The sequence below is a fragment of the Mustela nivalis genome (assembly GCF_964662115.1).
Source record: "Mustela nivalis genome assembly, chromosome: 9".
NCBI classification, from domain to species: domain Eukaryota; kingdom Metazoa; phylum Chordata; class Mammalia; order Carnivora; family Mustelidae; genus Mustela; species Mustela nivalis.
Genome location: NC_139028.1, coordinates 79,547,373 through 79,568,994, shown reverse-complemented (window position 1 = coordinate 79,568,994; position 21,622 = coordinate 79,547,373). Strand labels below are relative to the sequence as shown.

Here is a 21,622-nt window from a genome sequence, read left to right as displayed (position 1 = left end):
CTGGGCAAGTGAGGTGCCTCAGTTTCCTCAGAGACAACATGAAAAATAAGTTTCTTAAATCCCGAACTTCTTGTCACCTATCAAATTCTATAATTCATATGTGTCCTTGATGTTTGATCAAAGCCAAAAATATGAAAAAAGAAAACCAAAATTATGTACACATCAGGCAAAGAGAAACTGGGCCTCCAAAGAAAACCTAGTTTCATAGAGGCTTATTTATGACAAGGTTTGTCATAAATATGACATACTGCCCATTAAATTCTTAAGTAGAAAAAGATGATGAATGCAGCGATTCAAAACCTTTGAGAGAAAACTTTTCTTCATAGGATGGCAGGCCGTGGAGGGCCCTGATGATTAGCTGACCTTTTTTCCTCCAAGCTTCTTTGGAGAGATTATCTAAGTATCATTTCAGACACCCATCACTCTTATTTTTAGCCCTGAGTTCTCTTCACGAGCGCTGTGACCTGTGTCTCGGAGTTCCAGAGGCCTTCCAGATATGGTTCATGATTCATTTGCAGGTACCCTGCATTGATTTCCAGGAAGGTCAGGGGAGTCGGAGCCTGGAAAAATGATTTTCAATAGAAAATCCTTCTTTGCTGTTCTGACCACTTGATCAGAAATTTACATTCCGCAGATTGATCCCTTAGTGCCACGGGCAGCTGGCAGTTAAAACAGAACCCAAGCAATATTGTTCTCTAAGGGCTCACAGCTGGCGTGAGGGGGACAAAACTCAGGGCTTTGGTCACAGGCTATTTTCAGCGTCTGATAGCAGTTGTGTTACTCATGTCTCATTCACCCTCTCCCCTCGGCCTCCCTCCCACCCTTCCCTCCACAGGCCAATGCTGGGGACGGCCTCCATGTATTTAAAGAGGACGAGAGCCCCCATACTCAGTTGAGCCGACAGAGACCGCACAGGCAGGTACGTGGAGCGACACAGACACTTGGGCTGGGGGTAGGCTGGCTGGGTGGCTGGGTGGGATTCGGAAGAGTCCTCTAGAGTTAAGGGTGTGTTTTGCGTCCCAGGTGCCAGTGTCTACTCTGGTTCTGTGTGAGGAGGGCTCAAGCTGTTCTGCTGTGGACCCAGCAGTTGTTTAACAGAACTCCCAAAAGGGAGATGAGTATTGGGGGGTTCAAGGGAACCTCACAGAGAAATGAGTAAGGGATAATGTTTGGCCTAAGACTATTTCCACGTTGGAATGTTTCCCAGTGTCTTAATCAAAACACCATACCAGTCCTAGAACTACTATATAACGACTGGACGTGGATCTCCGGAAAACTTCCTGCCTTCAGGTCTTCTCTGTGAGGGTGATATTGTCCTAAACAGTTACAAAGTGTACAATACCGCCGAAGCCAGCTTTCCAATGCTCAGACGACAAGAGATCGTGCTAGTCAGAAGGTGTGGGCGAAGGACAGGTTTCTATCATTCACCATACCTGCCTTGCGCACGGGCAATGCTCAGTGAAATTTGCTGGTTTAAAATAGATGTTATATCCCAAGAAGGTACAGCAACAGGCTTGCTTCTAGTAACTTAAAATTAAATCAACCTCCCCCAAAAAAGGTCCCCCAAAAGACATTGCTACACTGAAAAATCCATTAAAACTCTATTTCATGGGAGGAGAATGCCCTGTGGAGGGGGAGGGGTGATTCCCAGCGTTTCCTCCCCGTTTCAGTCAAGCGTTTGAATGACAGGCGTGAGTGTGACGGAGAATGAATGAGAAGTGGTTTTAAGCAATAGTCTGAGTGGAGATGCTGACCAAAGATCAGAGCCGCCACCTCTAATTTCTGTTCCCATCCCTGTGCTGGGCCAGTGACAACCCCAAGAAGGAGCTGGGTGACAGATCTGAGGAACTCCGCCTTTCTGAATGAGCTTGTGGTGACCATTTTGTGTGTTGGGGCTGGGCTTGGGGGTGGGGAGGCAGCACCAAGGCAGGGGAGGGTGGGGAAATAGAGAGAGCCTTTGTCCTCAGTTCACTTTGGGGACCAAAATCTCAATGCTGGGTACCTCCAAGTCATCACAAAGTATATATGACCCAGAAAATGTAAGGAATTCCTCTGACCTGGTTTTGGTTCCATTCTGATCAAGCTGGTCATTAAAATGAGCCTGACTATTGTCAGAGAGGGCAGTTGACCCCGAGGGCCCGGTGCTCGCTCTGCTCAGGCAGACAGGTGCTCGGCAGCCCAAGCACACAAGCCATCCTTTAGAGACAGAGGAAAGAACCCAGGCAGGGGAAGGAGACAGACAGAGATACAGAGACAGAGATGGGGAGAAAGAGAGGCAAGTGAACATGATCACTCAGCAGGCCAATCACCATAATCCTCCTGAAAGAGGTAGAGACAGAATCTTGGAAGAACACAGACTCAGAAATCTTGGGAATCTGAAGAAGGAAATAGAAGAAAATAGCATCTGTTACTGAGATGGTTCAGAACCCAGTTCTGGACATCGTTTAACTTCTCTAGAGTTTCTATGTTCTGCCCAGTCAGATTAAGCTAAGGCCATCTATCTGCGAGGGATTTGTTAGCATCCAAGGAGACGGACTATAGGAAGTACTTTGTAAAGTCACGTAAGACCATGCAAATACGCGTGCCTTTTCAGAAAAGGCCCCAGGCCAAGGCCGGTGGGCTGTAGGAGGATTTCCTACTAAGTGCAAGTGTAAAGAAGAAAGCCCAGAGGTCAGGGTAGATAAAAAGGTGCCCAGGAGTTAGAAGATGATTAATTTGCTTTATAAGAGGAAGGACAGAGACAGGGAATATACTACACAGGAAACACAACTCCGTGGCAGGCAGACTTCCCGGTAGAAGCAAGCTGCTCAGATGTCTGGGTGCACCATAGCCAGGGCTGGGCTTCGCAGCCAAAGAGAAGTGTGACGGCTTCGAACGTGAAAAGCTACAGTTATTTGCCGCAGTGGAGAAAAGCAGGAGGAGACAGGGAGGGTCACAAGGGCCATGCGCGGGAGCCTTTTCTGAGCCTCAGCGTGGACCTCGTGGTGGGAAAGGATTGAGCTGATATGGTTTGTGGGCTGTTTACTGCCCTGTGCAGGCACGGAACGCTATTTCACTGTCACAGAAAGTCCCATGAGAAGTCATTCTTCAGAGGAAGAAATGAAAGCTCAAGGAAGCAAAGTAATTAACTTAGACGCGGCCAGGAAGCGGCCGAAGACAGGATCTAAACCAGGGTGCACTGTGCTCTTTAAAAACACGTGTCAGGGCCAACGTAGAGCAAAGTGAGTTTCTGAAAGTCAAATTCGGCCACACATCAGAGGTGATTTCAGAAAAGGTGCAAGGTAAGCTGCGTGTCACAGCTGTGGTTTGTCGCGGGCAGGTGTGTCTTCTCAGAGTTCTCAGAGACAAGAGCCAACACTTGGGCTTACTTCTGTGCTGGGAGTAAGCAACATCGGCTTCCCAGGCTTGGCGAAAGGGCCTCTGGAGAGGGGACTTCATTCATCTGCTCAAACTATAGGACGAATCCAGTGACCTTGAGTATCCCACACGGGGAAGCTGAAGGGCATGGTCTCCCCGGGCCATGAGGACTCTGCCGGGGCTGGCTGCATCCCTTCCATGTCCCCATCGCCAGCGAGGTCAGCTGGTGTTGGGCACCGGGGCTGCCAAAGCAAGGAAGCAGCTGTCCTGGGGCACAGGCTTAGGACTTTGCCTGGCATGCCGTGTCTGGCACTGGGCACCCGGATCCCCACCCGCGAGGGAGCTCTCTCCCCGGCCGGGCTGCATGTGCGCCTCGGGGCAGCATGCTCTAAAAGCTAAGAAACAAGAGTGGGTTCACAGTCTGAGCCACAGGGGCCACGGAGAAGAAGCCAGAAAAGATTTGCTTGTTTTAAGAAAATGGATTTAAAAGCTGGATATCATATAATAATAGTAAGAATAATAATAGTAATAAGGAAAGCAACAAAATGATTAGACACCTGCCATGTATTATGCATTTGTGTATGTAGTGCCTTAGATATTAGAATGATCCTCTCTAACCTGGAAACCTCTGAAGACAAGCCCTCTCGTCTGTCCTCACATGCATGAGAACAGGACAGTGGGGCTCACAGACTTGGAGCATTTTGTCCAGGGTCTGGCAGACAGCTTTTTTTGAGCCCTGGCCGGGTTCTTTGCAAAGCCTGTGCTGTTCCACTATGCCATCTCACCTACCTGGATTAAGACCGTAGAGAAGAGGCAGTGATTGAGAGGGGACTGTCACTGGGCAGCATTTCTGCAACATGAGGCTCTAGTCGCTTTTCAGATCCCTACACCTGTCTCAGGGCCTGAAGGAGCCTTGAAGGGGCTTCACAACCCAGTAGTCATGTGGGCAGCTATGCCCCGCTGGGCTAAAGTCAACGGTGAAAGGGAACTCGCCAGCCTCGAAGGAGTTCTCTCCGTGTCTGAATGGCAATGACTCTTAGGGAGGCTTTTATTTTACTGAATTAAATTCAGGCTCCCTGATCCTCCCACCCATGAGTACACTCTGGCCCGTGCGGTGACAAGGGGGTCAGTCAGATCTCAGTTCCCATCAGCTGGGAAGTTTGGTTCATGGACGTGCTGACCCTATGCTCTCTCCAGTGTGCTGGAAGCAGAGACATGGGGTATAGAACAGGCTTCATTTGGGTCTGAATTGCAGCCCTGCTGCTTGTGGGCTGTGTGATCTCAGAGAAGTCACTCAAGTTCTCTGAGTCTCAGTTTTCTCCTCGGCAAAATGGAGATGACAAAATTTGCTCTGTGGGGCTGTTGTATTGAAGATAGTACACACAAAGCAACCAACGTGGAGGAAACAATAAAGAGTAGCTAATTTTTGTTGACTTTTTTAAAGATTTTTTTTTATTCACTTGAGAGAGAGAGATAGAGAGAGCACAAGCAGGGGGAGGGGGAGAAGTAGGAGAGAAGCAGGCTCCCCAGATCAGTAGGGTCAGTCCCCTCGATCCCAGGACCTGAATATCATGACCTGAGCTGAAAGCAGACGCTTAACCTTCTGAGACACCAAGACGCCCCACTAATGTTAATATAAGAATACAGCTTTGGAGTCAGAGACCTAAATTCCTATCTCACCATGTGACTGTGGGCAACGTAATTTCCCTAAGACTCCATTTCCCCAAAAGTTACCAAAGGCAACTTTTGTAATAGTGTCTACCTTGAAGACAGAGTGAGCTAATCCACAGTGCCTGGCCGAAGGGACACCACACACTTCAGCTTCAATAGTAATATTATTAGATTGATAGTTATTGCTTACATTCCAGATATACGCTCCCATGATACAAAATCTTGGCTTGAGCCAGTCTGGACAATTTAACTCACTATGCAGAATCAGGTTTCTAAAAGGGTGACCACATGAACCCACGCTGAGCCAGAAATGGCATTGTCGCTAATAGTTTCTGCTCGAAGTCATGGCCTAAGGTTCCCTTCCCTCCAACATTCTTTAGCAGACCTCTATAAAGAAGAAACTGAGTCACTCCGTGCCTGTTTTGTCTCCCCCACCCACTTCTACTCTAAGGATCACTTTTCAGATCCACAGCTGATAACAGACGAACGGTGAGCGCTGGAGTAGGAAGACGGTGCCATGGCGCATAGCGCGGTTACTCGTTTAAAAGTTCAAATTGAGATGTGACAGTTCAGAGTTACTGCAAATATAATTAGTTCACACATTTTATTTTTGATGATTTTATTTATTTATTTATTTATTTATTTATTTATTTATTTATTTGAGAGAGAGAGAGAGAGAGCACGCATGAGAGGGGAGAGGGTGAGAGGGAGAAGCAGACTCCCTGCTGAGCAGGAAGCCCGATGCCAGACTCGATCCCTGGACTCCGGGTTCATGACCGGAGCTGAAGGCAGTTGCTTAACCAACTGAACCCCTAATTCACACATTTTAGAATACTTGATGGTTTACAAAGGGATTTGAGGTACTTGAACTGTTTCAATCCTCCCAGCAAGAGTGGAACAGATGAGACTCTCGTGCCCATTTTAGAGAAAGTTTCCTGAAGTTCAGAGAGCTTTGCTGGTTTCCCCAGATCACACAGCTTTGAGGAGGTGGGATGGAGCTAGAACTCCAGCCTCCTGCATCTGATCCAGTGCTTTCCCAGGGCGCACTGTGGCATATCCCTGGTATCACAGTTCCCACAGTATTATTCATGAGGAAACTGACACAGGTCTCACCAGGATCTGGGTAGCTAAAAGTTTGGAGCTCACCCTCTTCCTAGCCAATGTAGCAAAACTTGCAATCAATCTATCTTATCTTCAGGAGCCCCAGATTGTCCCCCATTTCAATCCTGACCCTCGACTTTTTCTGTGACAGCACAGCCATCTCCGGGACTGGCTCTGGGGAGTAATGCCAGGTGATATGATGGAGATTGTGACCCAGGTGGCAGATGGGGCTGAGTGACAGGCAAGCCTATATTTAGCATCCTACCTTCAATGACCCTCGCCTGTGCCAGGCAACGCTGATAAACAAATGAACCATCCCTTGGTATCTTGCCAGTATAAACTCACATTCTGGGCCTGGTTAGCAGAGTGTTGAGACACAGGAATTCCAAAGCAATGTGGGAGGCTGAAAAGGTTATGTTTATGAGCCAGGACTTAAATGTGCTTTCAAATCACGGTGATTTAATTAGCAGATTGGTGCTATTTGAATAGCCTGAAGTAAAGGGGGTAACGATGCCTTGCCTGTGACTAGCTCAATACTGCTTTCAGTTCCATCATATTTCACCCAAGTTCAAGGCCACAAGGTCAAGACTAGGACCCATGTCTTCCGAGGTGCTTTACAACACCCTCTGCCTTTTGGCCTTTGAGCACTGGAAGAAGAAATCAGAGATTTCTGTGTTTAATCTTCATAGCTACATTTCCAACTTTTAAAAATGGAACTCAGCACCTGTTTAGTAAAATGCTTACAGATTTCTATTCTGGGTTTCAAGTCCTAATACATGTATGTCAGATATTTTATGATCACTTAAAAAAATAACCTGTGCTAGGATCCATTACGTTCTTAAGAAGGTATTATCTGTAATCTTATCCTCACTTTGAAAAGTATTATGTGTGGACAATTACTGAATGCGCCAGCCTACATCCTCCCAAGGGCTGTCTCTGGCTACCATGAACTTGCAGGCCATGCCAATGAGATTTCCACCAAAGATTTGAGACAAGAAATGTGACCTAGGCTTGTTTTCATTGAAATTTTCCATCTCATTAATTTCACTAGTGTCACTGTCTCATTTCCAGATATGTATTACAATTCTCTTCTATTTTATATATATTTTATATGTTACAATCCAGGATCAAAATGAACATGAACAGAAAACTATGTGATTCTACTCTTTTCCAAAGAATGTATCATCTTTAATTAGAGAAGGGTGAATCTTAGTAAAAGAAATTAGCTAAGAAAATATTCCCAAATGTTTCTTTCTTTCACCTTACCTGGTTTGTAAATAAGGGGTTGGTCAATCCTTGAAGATCTATACCAACCGTAGAGACCTAAATTTTTTTTAAGATTTTATTTATTTGTTTATTTGACAGATCAGAAGTAGACAGAGAGAGAGAGAGTGGGGGAAGCAGTCTCCCAGCTGAGCAGAGAGCCCGATGCGGGGCTAGATCCCAGGACCCTGAGATCATGACCTGAGCTGAAGGCAGAAGCTTTAATCCACTGAGCCACCCAAGCGCCCGAGACCTAAAATTTTTAATGGAGTCAAAAATAAGCAATTTGGGCTCTTTTAGAAGATATTAAGATATGCCTTTCTGTGTGCTCTTTTCTCTACCTGAAATGTCCTTCCTCCTTTTCTCTATCTGGTAAACTCATATTCACCATACAGAAGGTCAACGTGGACTCCTCCAACAACTCGTGTCTTTCACCCCCAGTCTAAACGTGGGTAGCCATAGTCTCCTTTGAGTTTGCATGGTGCTCTCATAAGGTTCTTCTTTGGTACAGGGTATTCTGGTTCCTGCTTCTTCCTCTAGAATGTGGTCTTCTCATTCTAGGTGACACAAATTATTTATTTTTATACGTTTTCTTCCCCTTGATCCATCACCAAGTTCCTAGTACAGTGCTTGACACATGATAGGTAGGTAGTAAATACGTGGTAAGCGAAGGCATGTAGACTTGATTCCAAGCCTTTCATTTCAAAATCCATTGTTCTTTCCTCCAAAAATCTGAACTACAGAAATAGATGCACTAGATGTTTCCTCTAAAAAAAAAGTTTAAAGAGTATTTTCTAAAATTCTATTGAATAAAAAGAAGGGCCTGCTCCTATGAGAGGAAGGGTAGGATGTTCCTGGCTAACCTCATTCCTGTTCTTGGTAAATGGGAAAGCTCTTTACAGGGACATTTAGGTAGAGATGTTTCCTTTGGTTCTGGTATCAGGTTTAGTGGCCTGTTTGCTATTTGCCTTCTGTTTCTTAGCAAAATCTGTCTTTGTTGGACCGTTGACTTGGGAGGGCTTAGCATTAATCGCCAACTATTATAAGAAGGTGACTGGCTTCCCAGAAGGGAAAGAGAAGGTCAGAAGCAGCCACTTGGAAGGGCCTGATAGTGCTTGGTGTCAATGACAAGATGACATACCAGGCTTCTTAGAAACCAAAGGATCTCAGAGAAAATTCAGCCCCGCAGAGCTGGCAGGATTTCAGAAATTTTACTGACTATGGATGGCTGATTTTAGTTCTGCTCTGGGAAAAGTAACAACTGGATGCATACTTATGCATAGATGCAGAAAGAAAGGGAAAGTTGTTTTTTGATGCCCCTACTTGTCTGGTATCTCTCACTCAAATGCTATGGTGAGGAGACAACGAGGACCTGGGGCTGTGACTAGCAGCTGCTCCTTGCAGCAGAACGTCCTGGAAGGGTGTGGGAGGACACGTGGCATTATCACCCAGCTCCTGGGATCACACCTGGCGCCGTGAGTTCTGCCAAGTCCCTTCCTTTGGTGCTATATACACACCAAATGGGGTGTGTATATAGGGGGGGAAAGAATGACTCTCTTCATAACACAGGTGGGGAGGCAGACTTAAGAGAAGCCATGCAGTTCATCTCACTGCCCACGGCCACCGGCGGGAGCTCTGAGAGCGGAAGGCAGGTGTTCAGACTACTCAGCTAGTGTAGTGCTTCCTGCTTGGGTCTAAGGGATAGGAGGAATAAATATGAATAGGAGAGCTTATCTGTCATAGACTTTTATCAGCAAGATTAGCTAAGGCTTTGCTGCCCAAACGATGGTCCACTATGAGTAGCATCAGCACTGCCTGGACACGGTTAGGAATGCAGAATTCCCTGCCTCACCCACATCTATCTACCAAACCAGCATCTGCAGAGTAGCAAGATCTGATGTGATCTGAGAAGCACCAAGCTAGGTAAGAAGATATGCCATTTTCATAGATTATCCCCACTTCCACTGGAATGTTTAAAATTTCAGATACAAAAAATTATATTCAGTATTTGTTTACAATTTTATATATGCAAAATTAGCTCATCTATTCCTTCCAAGAACCTTGAGAGGTATCTAGGGGCAGGTGCTACTGAAATTTAACAGAAGAGGAAACTGAGTCCTAAAGTAGTAAAGTGACTGGCTCAGAGGCATCTGAGTGTCCAAGCCCATTCAGAGATGCGCACACAGTATTTGCTCAACGCATGGACGCATGCGTGCACAAACCACCAAACACACTGGGGCTGGATCTGGTCTTCAGACCACAGTACTACCAGGCACTAGTGCACTCCTGAGATTACCAACATTCAGAGTACATTTCCTTTATATCCTGTTAGACTTGACCTTGGTCAGAAGGTCTTCAAGATGCCAAACTGGGGCGGAGGAGCAAAATGCGGCGCCTGCGAAAAGACAGTCTACCACGCAGAAGAAATCCAGTGCAACGGAAGGAGTTTCCACAAGACCTGCTTCCACTGCAGTGAGTCGGGTGAACAGCACGAGGGCCCCATAGCACCCAGAGGGCATTTCAAAGTTCACATTTAGCCACAGATACTGTGTATCAGTGATCCTCAGGCTCTGGTCCAAGGACCAACAGCAGCAGCAGTACCTGGGAACTTAATAGAAATATCACTTTGGGAGCATCTGGGTGGCTCAGTCAGTTAAGTGTCTGACTCTTGATCTCAGGGTCATGAGTTCGAGCCCCACATCGGGCATGGGGTTGGGAGTTTATTTTTATAAAATAGAAATATCACTTTGGGTCCCCACCTAAATGGATGGTATTCTCCTGAACACCCTCTTGCCAACTGCTTGCCCAGCTCGGAGGCCATTTCCCTGCTGCTCAAAGTCAGAACAAGCTAGCCTGCTGCTGCCACCATGCTGAGAACCTTGACCCAGGAGCAACATTTACAAAGTGTGACTTGGCAGAGAGAGGAAGCCATCGCTTATCTGGAGCCAGGATGGATCTGGCTCTAGGTTGTTCCCACTGGCCAGTGTTCTGAAGCCGGCTATGACTGGTCTTTCTGAAAGAAAGAACCTCTGTCAGGTGAGGGGCAATGCAGCCAATTCTAGAACAGTCCAGAAGGGAAGAGTTTGGGGCCTGGGCACCAGTAGGCTGGCAAAGGATATCTTTACCATCATCAGCTGGATACAGATGCACAAATGCCAAAACTGGGGGGAATACAAATCCCGGGGTCCATCTGGAAGTCTGGCCCAGACTGACCCATGACTTTGGACAAATCACTTCTCATCTCTAAACAGCTGCAGCAGAGTCTGGAGTAGAACCTGTACCTTCAGACCCCTCAGTCCTGTCCCTTCAACATGACTTCATTCTAGAGGTTTCAATGGCTAGTCCAGTTCTAGGAGAACAGTCTTTTTTGGCTACCTGCCTTCCTTGCTTTGCTCCTGTAGGTCTGGCTTAAGGGCTAGCTTTGCTGGACATTTGGCAGACCACCCCCCCCCATACACGTGGCTCCCCACATGACCTCCATGATCTAGCCTAGTGGCCATAAAGCATCGCATTGCCCCAAACTGTTTAACACAGAACTTCAAGGACTGGAGGCACTTTGTCCTTAAGCTGCCAGAAATAATACTGCTTTACCCACTGCAGGAGTTCCCATGATCTCTTATCTTCTGTGGCAAACCGAGTTCTCACTGAAGAACAGGGGATACACAGCTCTGAGTGTCTGGGTTGGCGGATTAACTAAGGCCTTGGGTTCTAGCAATGGGTAATTTTTTTGAGGTGGGGAAGGGCAGAGTGAGAGGGAAAGCATAAATATTAAGCAGGCTCCATGTCCAGCATGGCAGACCCTGACACAGGGCTCAGTCCCACAACCCCGAGATCATGACCTGAGCGGAAATCAAGAGTCCAACGCTTAACTGACTAAACTACCCCGCCCAGCGCCCCAATGAGTAATTATTTTTAAGTCATCATACACACCCATCAGACTCAACATTATTATTCCAGCTACCCAGAAGTCATTGCTCAAGAGTGCCTTCTATGACCTTCTGGCTTTGGTCCAAAAACACCTAGTGCTCTTTAAGAAGAGGCGGTTCGAGGAATAACAGAAAGATCCCTGGAATTAGAGTACAGATGACTAGGTCTTGAGTCTGGGTTCTGCCACATAAAAGTGCGTGACCTTGAGCAAGTGATCCCACCATCGTGAGCCTCACTTTCCCCATCTATAAAACGGAGACAACAGCACCCACCATACCTGTGATGTCACAAGATGAAAACTAGGTTCCCGATCAGGCCTCTGTTCTCCTCTGATCCACTTTACTGAGTGAGAACAGGACATGGTAGGGAAGCTTTCCATGGTCAGGGGTGTCTTGTTTTCCTCAAGTGGCAGGAAGATGTCTTTTTCAACAGAGCCATGATGGAAGGGATGTGAGCATTTGCTGGTACAGCCCTTCTAACGCTTTGATATTGTTCTTAGAACTCACAGGTGGGATGAGGATCCGAGCAGCACACATTTCTGTGGGAGTGGACAGAAGGATCCTGGGGAGGAGCATGCTTTTCTCTTTTACCACCCCATGACGTGCCTGTCTGCAGGCCAACATGTCGTTGTCATGAATAGGATTCCGAAAAGCAGAGCCTACCTTAGCTTGTCCTCTGGCCAGTGTTCTCCAAACTTCTAGACAACCTTCATCCTTCTTACCAGTGTTGTCCAAAAGAAATGTCATGCAAGCTACACATATACATTTAATGTTTCTAGTAGGTATATTTTTAGAAAGGTATAAAGAAGTGACATTAATTTTAAAACATTTTATTTAACCTAATATGTCCAAAAATTATAATTTCTACATGTAATCAACAGACACATCATTCATGGGGTATTTTATATTCTTCTTTGTTTGTAATTAGTGATAGAAATAGGTGTGTCTTGCACTGACCGCCCATCACATACACAGCAGGGAGCAGCTGCGGCGGCACCTGGGTGCAGAAGCTAGTCGGGCCCCGGGGGGGTGGCTATAGGAAGGATGCAGGCATGATGGGGTATACACAGTCCTGGAGGGATGGACTGGAGCAGGGGTCAGAGGCCCTGAGGCCAGTCACGGCTTTGCTACTTACATGCTGAGAATCATGGACGAGTCACTGACCATGATTCCCATGGGCCTGTGTGCATTCATCTACTCACTCACTCATTCATTCAACAAACGTTCACAGCGGACTAACTTTGTGCCGGCCCCATGCTATGTTCTGAGGACATCAAAGTAAAAGTGCTTTCCTCAAGGAACTCAGAGTCTAGAACACCACTGAATACTGGAGATGCTTTTCTGGAGACTTGCAGCTGACAGTAACAAGAAGGGTAGAGATAGACAATATATATATTTAAATGCAAGGCATTTTTCTCCAAAAATTATTCCTCATAAGAAGGGTTTGCCTTGTCTTCAAACCTTATGAAGTATCTCATGCTGTAGGATAGTCTCTCGATTTTCTGTTTTACAGGGAATTTTTAACACATACAATGTTGACATAATTGTTCAATGAATTTCCATAGACTCATTTCCCCATCCATACAACCACCAGCCCCTTGTCCACAACTTTGTGCTTCCTCACTCTCATATTCAGTTACTATGTTCTTAAATAAAATACAGTTTGGGGAAGGCATAGTACTCTGCAACAGCTTCATTCAAAGCTGGACAGCCTTTGAAGGTCACTTGAATGGCTTAAAAACAAAAAAGGAAGTAAGTAAATGAATGCACATGTTAATTCATTCTTGGGGCTACAACCTCACTATGACAAGCAGTGAGTACAACCTTAAACAACCTTTAAGGATCACTGTTATAAGCAATGCAGCGACTTATTAAGTTACAAAAATCCTACATTCTTTAAAATATTTTATTTATTTATTAAGAGGGAGAGAGTGTGCCAGTGAGGCTAGTGGCAGAGGGAGAGAGGGAATCACAAGTAGACTCCACGGCAGGCACCAAGCCTGATGCAGGGCTCGATCCCGCAACCCTGAGATCATGACCTGAGCCAAAATCAAGAGTCAGACACTTAACTGACTGAACCACCCAGTGCCCTCTACATGTTCTTTAAAGCTGTTTGAATGTGATGCTGATAGGAAGTTCTGGTTGAGACACAAATTGCAGGTGACGGCCTCCCGCTCAAGTATAAACAGGGTTGGCCCTGAAAGATGCAGGCAGAAGCGGGGAGCTGGAGAGCTGAGTCAGCTGCCTCAAAAAGACCCTGACGGTGAAGGTGCGGAGAAAGAATTTGGATACACTCATTTCCTGAATTTGTGGAAGATTTGAAAAAGGAAACTCTCCAAATCAACCTATTATTGATTGATATTATTAAATATTAGGAGGTTTTAACACTTTCATTGTCATCCTTGAAAGTTTATTTTTAAAGATTTTATTTATTTATTTGACAGACACAGATCACAAGTAGGCAGAGAGGCAGGCAGAGAAGGTGGGGTAGGCAGGCTCCCCGCTGAGCAGAGAGCCCAATGCGGGGCTTGATCCCAGAACCCTGAGATCATGACCTGAGCCAAAGGCAGAGGCTTAACCCACTGAGCCACCCAGGTGCCCCCTCTTTTTTTTTTTTAAATTTTAATTCAATTAGCCAACATATAGTATATCATTAGTTTTAGATGGAAAGAGTTTATTTTTTCAAATTGGCAAAACAAACAAACAAACAAACAAAAACCCAAAAAATTTCTCTCTATATATCTTCTTTTTGGAAAATGGAGGCTTGTCTTATATCCTTTCTATTATGGGGGATACTTTATACTGGGTAATGTACGGTGACCTGGGGCTAAGCCAATATAAGCTGAAGGTCTACCCCTTCACCACCTCCTGCTTCCAGAACTGGATGAAAAGTAGCCTCAGTGGTAGCTGTCTCCTTGCATAACAAAGGCCATGGTAAGTAGAGAAACTGCTGGACCCTGATTCTGATATAATTAAGGGGAAATAAACTCACCCCCAGTCTCAGCCCCTTATCTCCTACCCACCCCTGCACACATGCAGACACACACTCTCCTGGTGTCATCTGGGCTGAGACACTCAAGGATTCAGCTTGTTCGGATTCAGGGACAATATTCTCAGCTGGTCCAAGACCACACAAGCCCGTTGCAATCCTGGCCTCCCCCTCTGTCTAGATGGTCTCCACTGAGCACATTCTGTCCCTTCTCTGCTTCCCAGTTTCCTCACCTATGAAATCAGGGGTGCCGTGGGGTCCACAGCTCAGAGTGCTCTGGGTCAGGATATCAGAGTTGTGCTCTTGGCCAGAGGGCCCCTCTCGCTGGGTCTCTTGGCCCTGAGTATGGCATCAGGGCTTCAGGGAAGGCGGGGAGGAACCATGGCCCCAGCCCCCTGACCCTCCCTTTCCCGGCAGTGGCCTGCAGAAAGGCTCTCGACAGCACCACGGTTGCAGCTCACGAGTCCGAGATCTACTGTAAGGTCTGCTATGGGCGCAGGTACGGCCCCAAGGGGATCGGGTACGGACAAGGCGCTGGCTGCCTCAGCACGGACACAGGCGAACATCTGGGCCTCCAGTTCCAACAGTGAGTTATTGCCCTGTTTCTCCCAGCCCGGTAGAGCCCCAGCTATCGGGACAGTTCATTCTGTTCCCATAGCAACGTTTTCTGGAAGTGGGAGAATGGTCTCAGTTGTTGACTTGCCAACAATAGGAATACTCAGTCTGACCAAGTTTTAACAATGTGTCATCTCTCCCAAGGCTCTCTTCAAATTATCTGCCTTTCTAAAGGGCAATTACTTTTACACCATGGCTCTTGGTTTGCATGTCAAGAGAAATCCATAAAGTACAGCTTTTCCATTGTTTGACCTTTGCCAAAACTGCATGGAGTCTCGTTTCTTCCTCTTTGAGTGTTTCGGTGTAAATCACATACATATGGCCTGGAAGCAGTGGACATTCACTGTGCGCTTGTCACTAAAAGATTTCTTCCCTCAGGCTGTAATATGATTAACATCCACATCACAGGGAGGGTGGGTCTGCAGGGAGGGCAGTGGGCCTCCCTAGCTGCCCACTGACCACACAGTGCTGACGTTCCCCCGGCGTGATCAAGGGAAGCGGGACTATCACCCAGTACAAGCGCCATCTACCAGGCTGGCCTACGATCTTGATGATGACGCTGCCTTCCAGCCCGGAACTGAGTAAAGACCGACAGACCCTCGCCCACAGTGCTGTCTGGCCAGCTGGTGTCCAGGCTCAGCTCCACAGTGGGACTAAACAGAAAGGGTCACCCGAGACAGTGGCCCATGGAGGGCCTCCCCCAGAGAGCAGAGTTAGACCATCTAAACTGTCATCTGGCCCCTTCCAAAGAGGTTAGGCCATGGTAGAGCCTGGGAAAATAGTGCAGGGATCTATGACCAGTCATTTGAATTTTTCTCATCACTCAGTGAACAACTGAACACTGTTTAGTGAAGACAGGTACCGACCACGTTCTTGGCCACACATTGCTTGAAACCCACTCTTCTCTGTTAGGGCTTCCTTGTGATGCTACACCAAGAGGGACAAGAGTCCACAGACCTGGGTTTCATCCCAGTCCACCAGTCATGAGCTGCCTGACCTTGGGCTGGTGCCCCTGGAACCCTTGCTCTCCCCCAACCAGCCCTGCCTGTCTTAGAGGTTATGATGAGAAGCAAGTGGTAAATATACAAGGAAACACCAACAGAGATGGAAATGAGGTGGGGGTTTTCTGCGCTTCTTAGATGTCGCTCACACTGGGCAAGGTCACCCTTTGAGGCAGGATGACTACCTGAACCGTGACAAGGACACATCGGTGTATTGGGCTGAGGTTTGCTTATGATCAACTGTCAAGATCCCAACTTGCTCTGTAGTATCTTCAGAGCTCACTCCATAAAGCAGACCAGTAGGCTTTGAGATGGTACAGAAAAATCTAAACACTGGCAGCAATGCTAACATGACAACAACAACACAAGCTAATGCACATGGAACCCTTACTAAAGGCTTTACGAGGGAAAGGAAAAATTTAAGCCAATGACAGCAAGGTTTGTTAGCCCTTACTACCTCCCAGGAGACACTCAGACTTCTAGGAGCTCTCCTCATGTCCCCTCATGAACCCTCCTCAACAACCCTGTAAGGAAGGCACCATGATTACTCCCCTTTCCCAGACGAGGAGTCTGAAGCACAGAGAAGTTAAGTAACTTGCACAAGGTCACACAGCTAAGCCCCCTTTGCCAACAAGGTCTATAGGTTTCATTTATTTTTCTGTTCCCACCAGGTCCCCAAAGCCTGCACGCTCAGCCACCACCAGCAACCCTTCCAAGTTCACCGCGAAGTTTGGAGAGTCAGAGAAGTGCCCCCGATGCGGAAAGTCAGTCTATGCTGCTGAGAAGGTGATGGGAGGTGGCAAGGTAAGGACTGCCGTGGGAGCCAAATGGGACTTGCTCATCTGCACAGGAGGAATGAGAGAGGAGAGTAGGAACTGTGCGCAGGTGGGAGCCAGGCCCTTTATCCTTCTTTGCTCCTGGGAGCCATGTTAGGAGCCACCCATCCTCACCCACTTTCCTGGGCTATGGCCACCACTCGGCAGAGTCCTTGGAAACTAGAACTGGTGCAACTCGATGCAACAAGTTTCAGTCCACTGGGCAGAAGGTGCCCAGCTAGAAGGTTGGAGATACAAAGGTGCATGAGCCCCTTGTCCTTCTGTGTCCAAAATCCTTCCAGAAAGGTGTCAGCCCGGTGAGCCCATCATCACTGTGTAACTCAGTCGCCACAGATAGAGCAGACCCCTCAGGGCAGTGAGAAGCATCTTTGTTCACAAGGGTCTTGGCAATTAGGGGAGTCACCCCATGTCTGAGACATTACCGCACACGTGCCCTACAAGCTCTGGTTTCAGGGTATTCGCCGAAGGGTTTGGGCCTGATGGAGGAAAACAAAAACCCATTTATACTGAAGCGAAGAGGGGTGGGTGGAAACAAGGGTCCTGGAGAGTGTCTGATCTCAAATATGAGGGCAGTCTCCACCCGAAGACTGGCTCCTTGAAGATGTATGAGAACCCAAGGCTGTGCCTGGGGGACAGGCAGGCATGCGGAAGGAAGCCATCTTGTGAAGATCCGAGCCCTGCGACTCTCTTCCATGGGAAACACACGGAGTTCAAGCAAAGCTGAATTCCTGGTTAATTGCCTTCTTTCTTCACTTCTTTTCTTCTTTAACTTTATATTCAGTGTAAATGAACGTATTCAGTGCCCCCAAGTTCCTTTCTCTGTACTTTATACCTTGATCTTCTAGGAGGAGGAAGCCCTTTTCTATTTAGTGTGTTCTGAAGGAATACACACGGTGATCACTTTGATAAATTTATTTGTAGGGGTTCTGAGAATTGCTGGCCAAATCCATTTTCTCTGAACCCCTGGAAAAATTATTCTGGGGTCAATGAGACGTGTGAGAGGTTAAGATAGTGGCACTCCTTTATATGCTGCTGGTGAGCTCTCACACGGAAACAGAATGTGCTGCCCCCCACACTAACATAGCTCTCCCACTCTTCTGCGCCCCTCAGCCTTGGCACAAGACCTGCTTTCGCTGCGCCATCTGTGGGAAGAGTCTAGAGTCCACGAACGTCACTGACAAAGATGGGGAACTTTACTGCAAAGGTGAGTGGTTCCAGGGACTCTCATGAGATGTTTTTCCAAGGAGGATTCTCAGAGGATAAGTTGTGTCCAGCCAAGAGGCTTGTGTTTGCCAGGAGGCACGGTTGCTCAGCCTGGGCAGTTTGGGTTCTCAGGATGGGGAGCAAAATCCCCAGAGGGAAAGAATTCCACACCCCCTGACCCAGCTCTGGCCCTCTCCATTGGAGCATGTGGTGGGAGAGACCAGATGCTTTCAGATGCTCAGTGGTTCAAAGCAGCCTGAAGGGGGAGGGGACATGGAGAAACAAGGTCCTCACTCTGGTCCTGCAAGAGGCCACGGGCCTCACTAAACAGCATCACATTCCCTTCTGAAAACCCAAACGCCCTCTACCTACCTGAACGGTGGTTATGGGTGACTAAGGGAGAATGAACTCTCTTTAGTTCATTAGACTAAATAACAGTTCATTAGTTTAGAGAGTCTGACTTCTCTTTGGTTCATCAAGACAGACTATATCCTTCCCTCCCTCCCACTCTTGCTCTCTCTCTCCTTCCTTCCTGGCGTTTCTCTTTCTAATGTTGCGTATCACTTAGTGATCACAGGGACAGAACTGAGGAAGAGGTTTTCTTTCCTGTCCCCCCTGCTCTACCCCCAGATGCCTCCAACGGTCCCTTTGTCTTGCAGAGAGGAAGAGAGGCTAACTCTCTTCTGATGCTAAGAAAAGGGAGGGACGCATTAGGGGCAAGGAGCTGTCCCCTCAGCCCCAGAGCCACAGTTTCTCAGTGGGGAATCTCCCACCCTTGCACAGAATGATCGTGTCCGTCTCCAAGTGCGTGTGGTAGAATGAAGTGAGAGGAGCGATGGGGAAGAGCAGAGGGAGGCCATTCCTCATCAAGACCGCGGGATGCCAAAGCTTTGCTCTTGGGGAGATGGAATGCAAAGGAACGCACTATCCCACGGGAGGTGCCTTCTTCCGACAGTGGAGAGCACAGAGAGTCCTTAGCATTCGCAGGCCAAAACCCCTAAAATGTTGCTGCAGTCAGCTGACAGAGTGACACGTAGACAACCTTGCTGCCAAGGGAACAAAGCCCCAGTACCACACAGTGCAGCAGCACCCAGAGGCAAGTGAGCAGCTTGGGGCGTTAGGGGAAGCTTCTTGGAAGACAAGCCTCCTCGGGTCTTGGAGGGTGAATGTGCGCTTTGGTGAGGGACATTCCAGGAACGGGGAGCAGTGCGTGCACCGGCACCCAGGCCAGGGCACTGCGGTTCATTCCAGGGACCCTGGGTCGTTCCGTGTGCCTGGGGTGTCAGGAAGGAGGCAGAGGCAGGAGGGGACCAGGCTGGCAGGCAAGCGGGGGCCACTTCACGTTCACGCAAATGATTAAATGCCTGTGAACGCTGAATCCTAAGTGCCCAGAAGTATCAACCATCTTTATCAGCAGATTGAAAGTCCGTGTAGTTCAGCGTACTCCCAAGTTAACTTGGGAATCCGTGTGTCACAAGGATGCCTCTCAGAGCTGGAAGGCCTGCGTCAGACCCCAGGAAGCGTGATGATGGTCTCACCAACCCTTTCTCTCTCCCTTTTACCCCCTCCCTTCTCGTTCACAGTTTGCTATGCCAAAAATTTTGGCCCTACAGGTATTGGGTTTGGAGGTCTCACACAACAAGTGGAGAAGAAAGAGTGAAAAGTGCGTGTATTTCCACCAGTCCTTCACAGTTGCCGAGTCCTCCTGCCAGACGGGAAGCCTGGCCCCATCATCCCCTTGGTGGGGCCCGGGCAGTATTTCTCTTCAGAAGTGATCATAGTCTTTACCCAAAGTTAGGAAACACTTTTGGAAGAAGAGTATTAACAGTTTAACCTGTAACAAATGCGTTATTATTTCTGACACCTGGGGGTGGGAGAGGCAATAAATGCTTTGGCGGCACCTTGTGTCTCTGTATCTTTTCTCTAGACTAGAGGGCGAGTTTCAGGGAAAAAGAGAGGGGTTTCAAAAAACTCACTGCAAGGATGTCATGAATCTCGGTGTCCCCTGGGGACGGTGTGAGCAGGAGGAACAAGAGGCAAAGGAGAGCGGGCTTCCAGAATCTGCCCATGGAGCTGCTTTCTCGCTGCTGGCAGAGAAGGAAACGGGGTTCCGGAGGAAGCAGACAACATGAGACCGAATTCTGGAAGGAACATCAAAACCAAAAAACTGCTGAAGCGTCAGTCCTTTTGTCCTACGAGGGGCTTCGCAATCTTCACACATTTCATGAAAACCCGGAAATGGCAACAAACTGAGGAGTTTGCTTCTGTGTTATAAACAACGGGAGGATGATTTTCTTTTATTCTGGGACAATTCCCTAGGGTTTAGCAATTTTCTGAAACCCTCTCCTACGTCAAATTGCCGGCCTCACCCATGAAATGCAGCCAATTAATGTCTCTGCCTCCTCAGCAAGTTCTCCGCAGCCCAGGCGTGCATATTTTCTTGGGGCTCTGCTTTTAACGACGACTGCATCTCGCCCGCCCCCGGGAGAATTCTGATTTCTGGGAGGAAATGAAAGCAAGTGAGTGTCTAGACGAAATCATGGGTTCATCTCTGCTCCAAGGCTCAAGAAGGCTTTCTTTTAAAAGGAGCTCTTACTTCGGGGCTGACGACACACGTTATCGTATAGACAAAGCCCCACACTGACTTGGTTACCTACTAGTTTTTGGATACTCAAAATGCAATTACATTTTATCATGTTCTCTGTTGGGTTGGTATGGATAGAATGGCAGGGGTTGTGTCTCATTCTACCTTCAAAGAGGTAAGGTAGAAGTACGCTTTATTTGTCCAGAGACCCCATGCTGGGGTAACTCAGCCATGGAGTTCCAGTAAAATGAGCCGAGGATGGAAATCCCGTACATTTTACATTCTCTGGGGAAGGCAGGGTACCGCGATTATTTCTAACTTGTAAGCTTTTGACCAGAGTTGTCTGGGATCCCATCAATGTCAATCCAACAGTTAATAACATTAGTGATAAATAAGTCAATCAAGTCCCCTTTAACCTGCACGGATTTTAAATGCAATAAATATAGTCCCTAGGCCTTCACTAGGAAGTTCCCTGCCCTAGAGACTTCCAGGCTTGCAGAGGGGTAGGATACACACACGAAATGATCACCGGATTGTGCAGTGTTCTCTCCGCCACCACGTCTCACAGTTCCCAGCCCCACCATCCATCCACCTGCAAGACTGAGCCCAAAACTCAAGTTCATCCATGGCTTTGCCCTTTCCCTCACCCTCCCTTGCTTCATTCCCCAAGCCTCCTTGATTGTGAGTCCAAAATGTCTCTAGAATGCATCCCTTCCAATCCTACCCTTTGGAATACGTAGCAGTCAGCTAGGGCTTCCATTTCAAAGGACCATGGACTGGGCGGCTCAAACAGCAGAAATTACATTTGCACACTTGCAGCGGCTACACGTCGGAGATTAAGGAGTCAGCAGAGTTGGTTTCTTCTGAGGACCTCTCCCCTCGTCTATGGCCACCCTCTCCCTGTGTTGTCACATGGCCTTCCCTCCGTGCATGTCTGTGTCCTAATTTCTTCTTCTTATAAGGACACCCGTCTTATTGCATCAGGGACCTTGAAAGGCCTCATCTTAACTTAATTACCTCTCTAAGACCCTATCTTCAGATCCTCATCAGACCCTATCTTCAGATCTTCAGACCCC

General features: G+C 47.6%; 1 protein-coding gene across 1 annotated transcript; it reads left to right on the top strand.

Annotated features, from left to right (window-relative positions):
* The first annotated feature begins 816 nt into the window (after nucleotides 1-816).
* Nucleotides 817-19,862, top strand: CSRP3 (cysteine and glycine rich protein 3). The gene is made up of 6 exons (XM_082747348.1): nucleotides 817-919; nucleotides 9,725-9,864; nucleotides 14,725-14,893; nucleotides 16,595-16,727; nucleotides 17,870-17,963; nucleotides 19,546-19,862. The coding sequence occupies exons 2-6, from the start codon at nucleotides 9,753-9,755 to the stop codon at nucleotides 19,620-19,622; spliced, it is 585 nt and encodes a 194-aa protein (XP_082603474.1). The 5' UTR covers nucleotides 817-919; nucleotides 9,725-9,752; the 3' UTR covers nucleotides 19,623-19,862.
* Nucleotides 19,863-21,622: the final 1,760 nt, after the last annotated feature.

Bases quoted from the DNA above. Each gene is read 5' to 3' on its own strand.
- CSRP3 (XM_082747348.1), top strand. From the start codon at position 9,753: ATGCCAAACTGGGGCGGAGGAGCAAAATGCGGCGCCTGCGAAAAGACA. The intron at 14,894-16,594 runs GTGAGTTATTGC...TGTTCCCACCAG, and splicing joins CTGGGCCTCCAGTTCCAACA to GTCCCCAAAGCCTGCACGCT. The intron at 17,964-19,545 runs GTGAGTGGTTCC...TCTCGTTCACAG, and splicing joins TGGGGAACTTTACTGCAAAG to TTTGCTATGCCAAAAATTTT.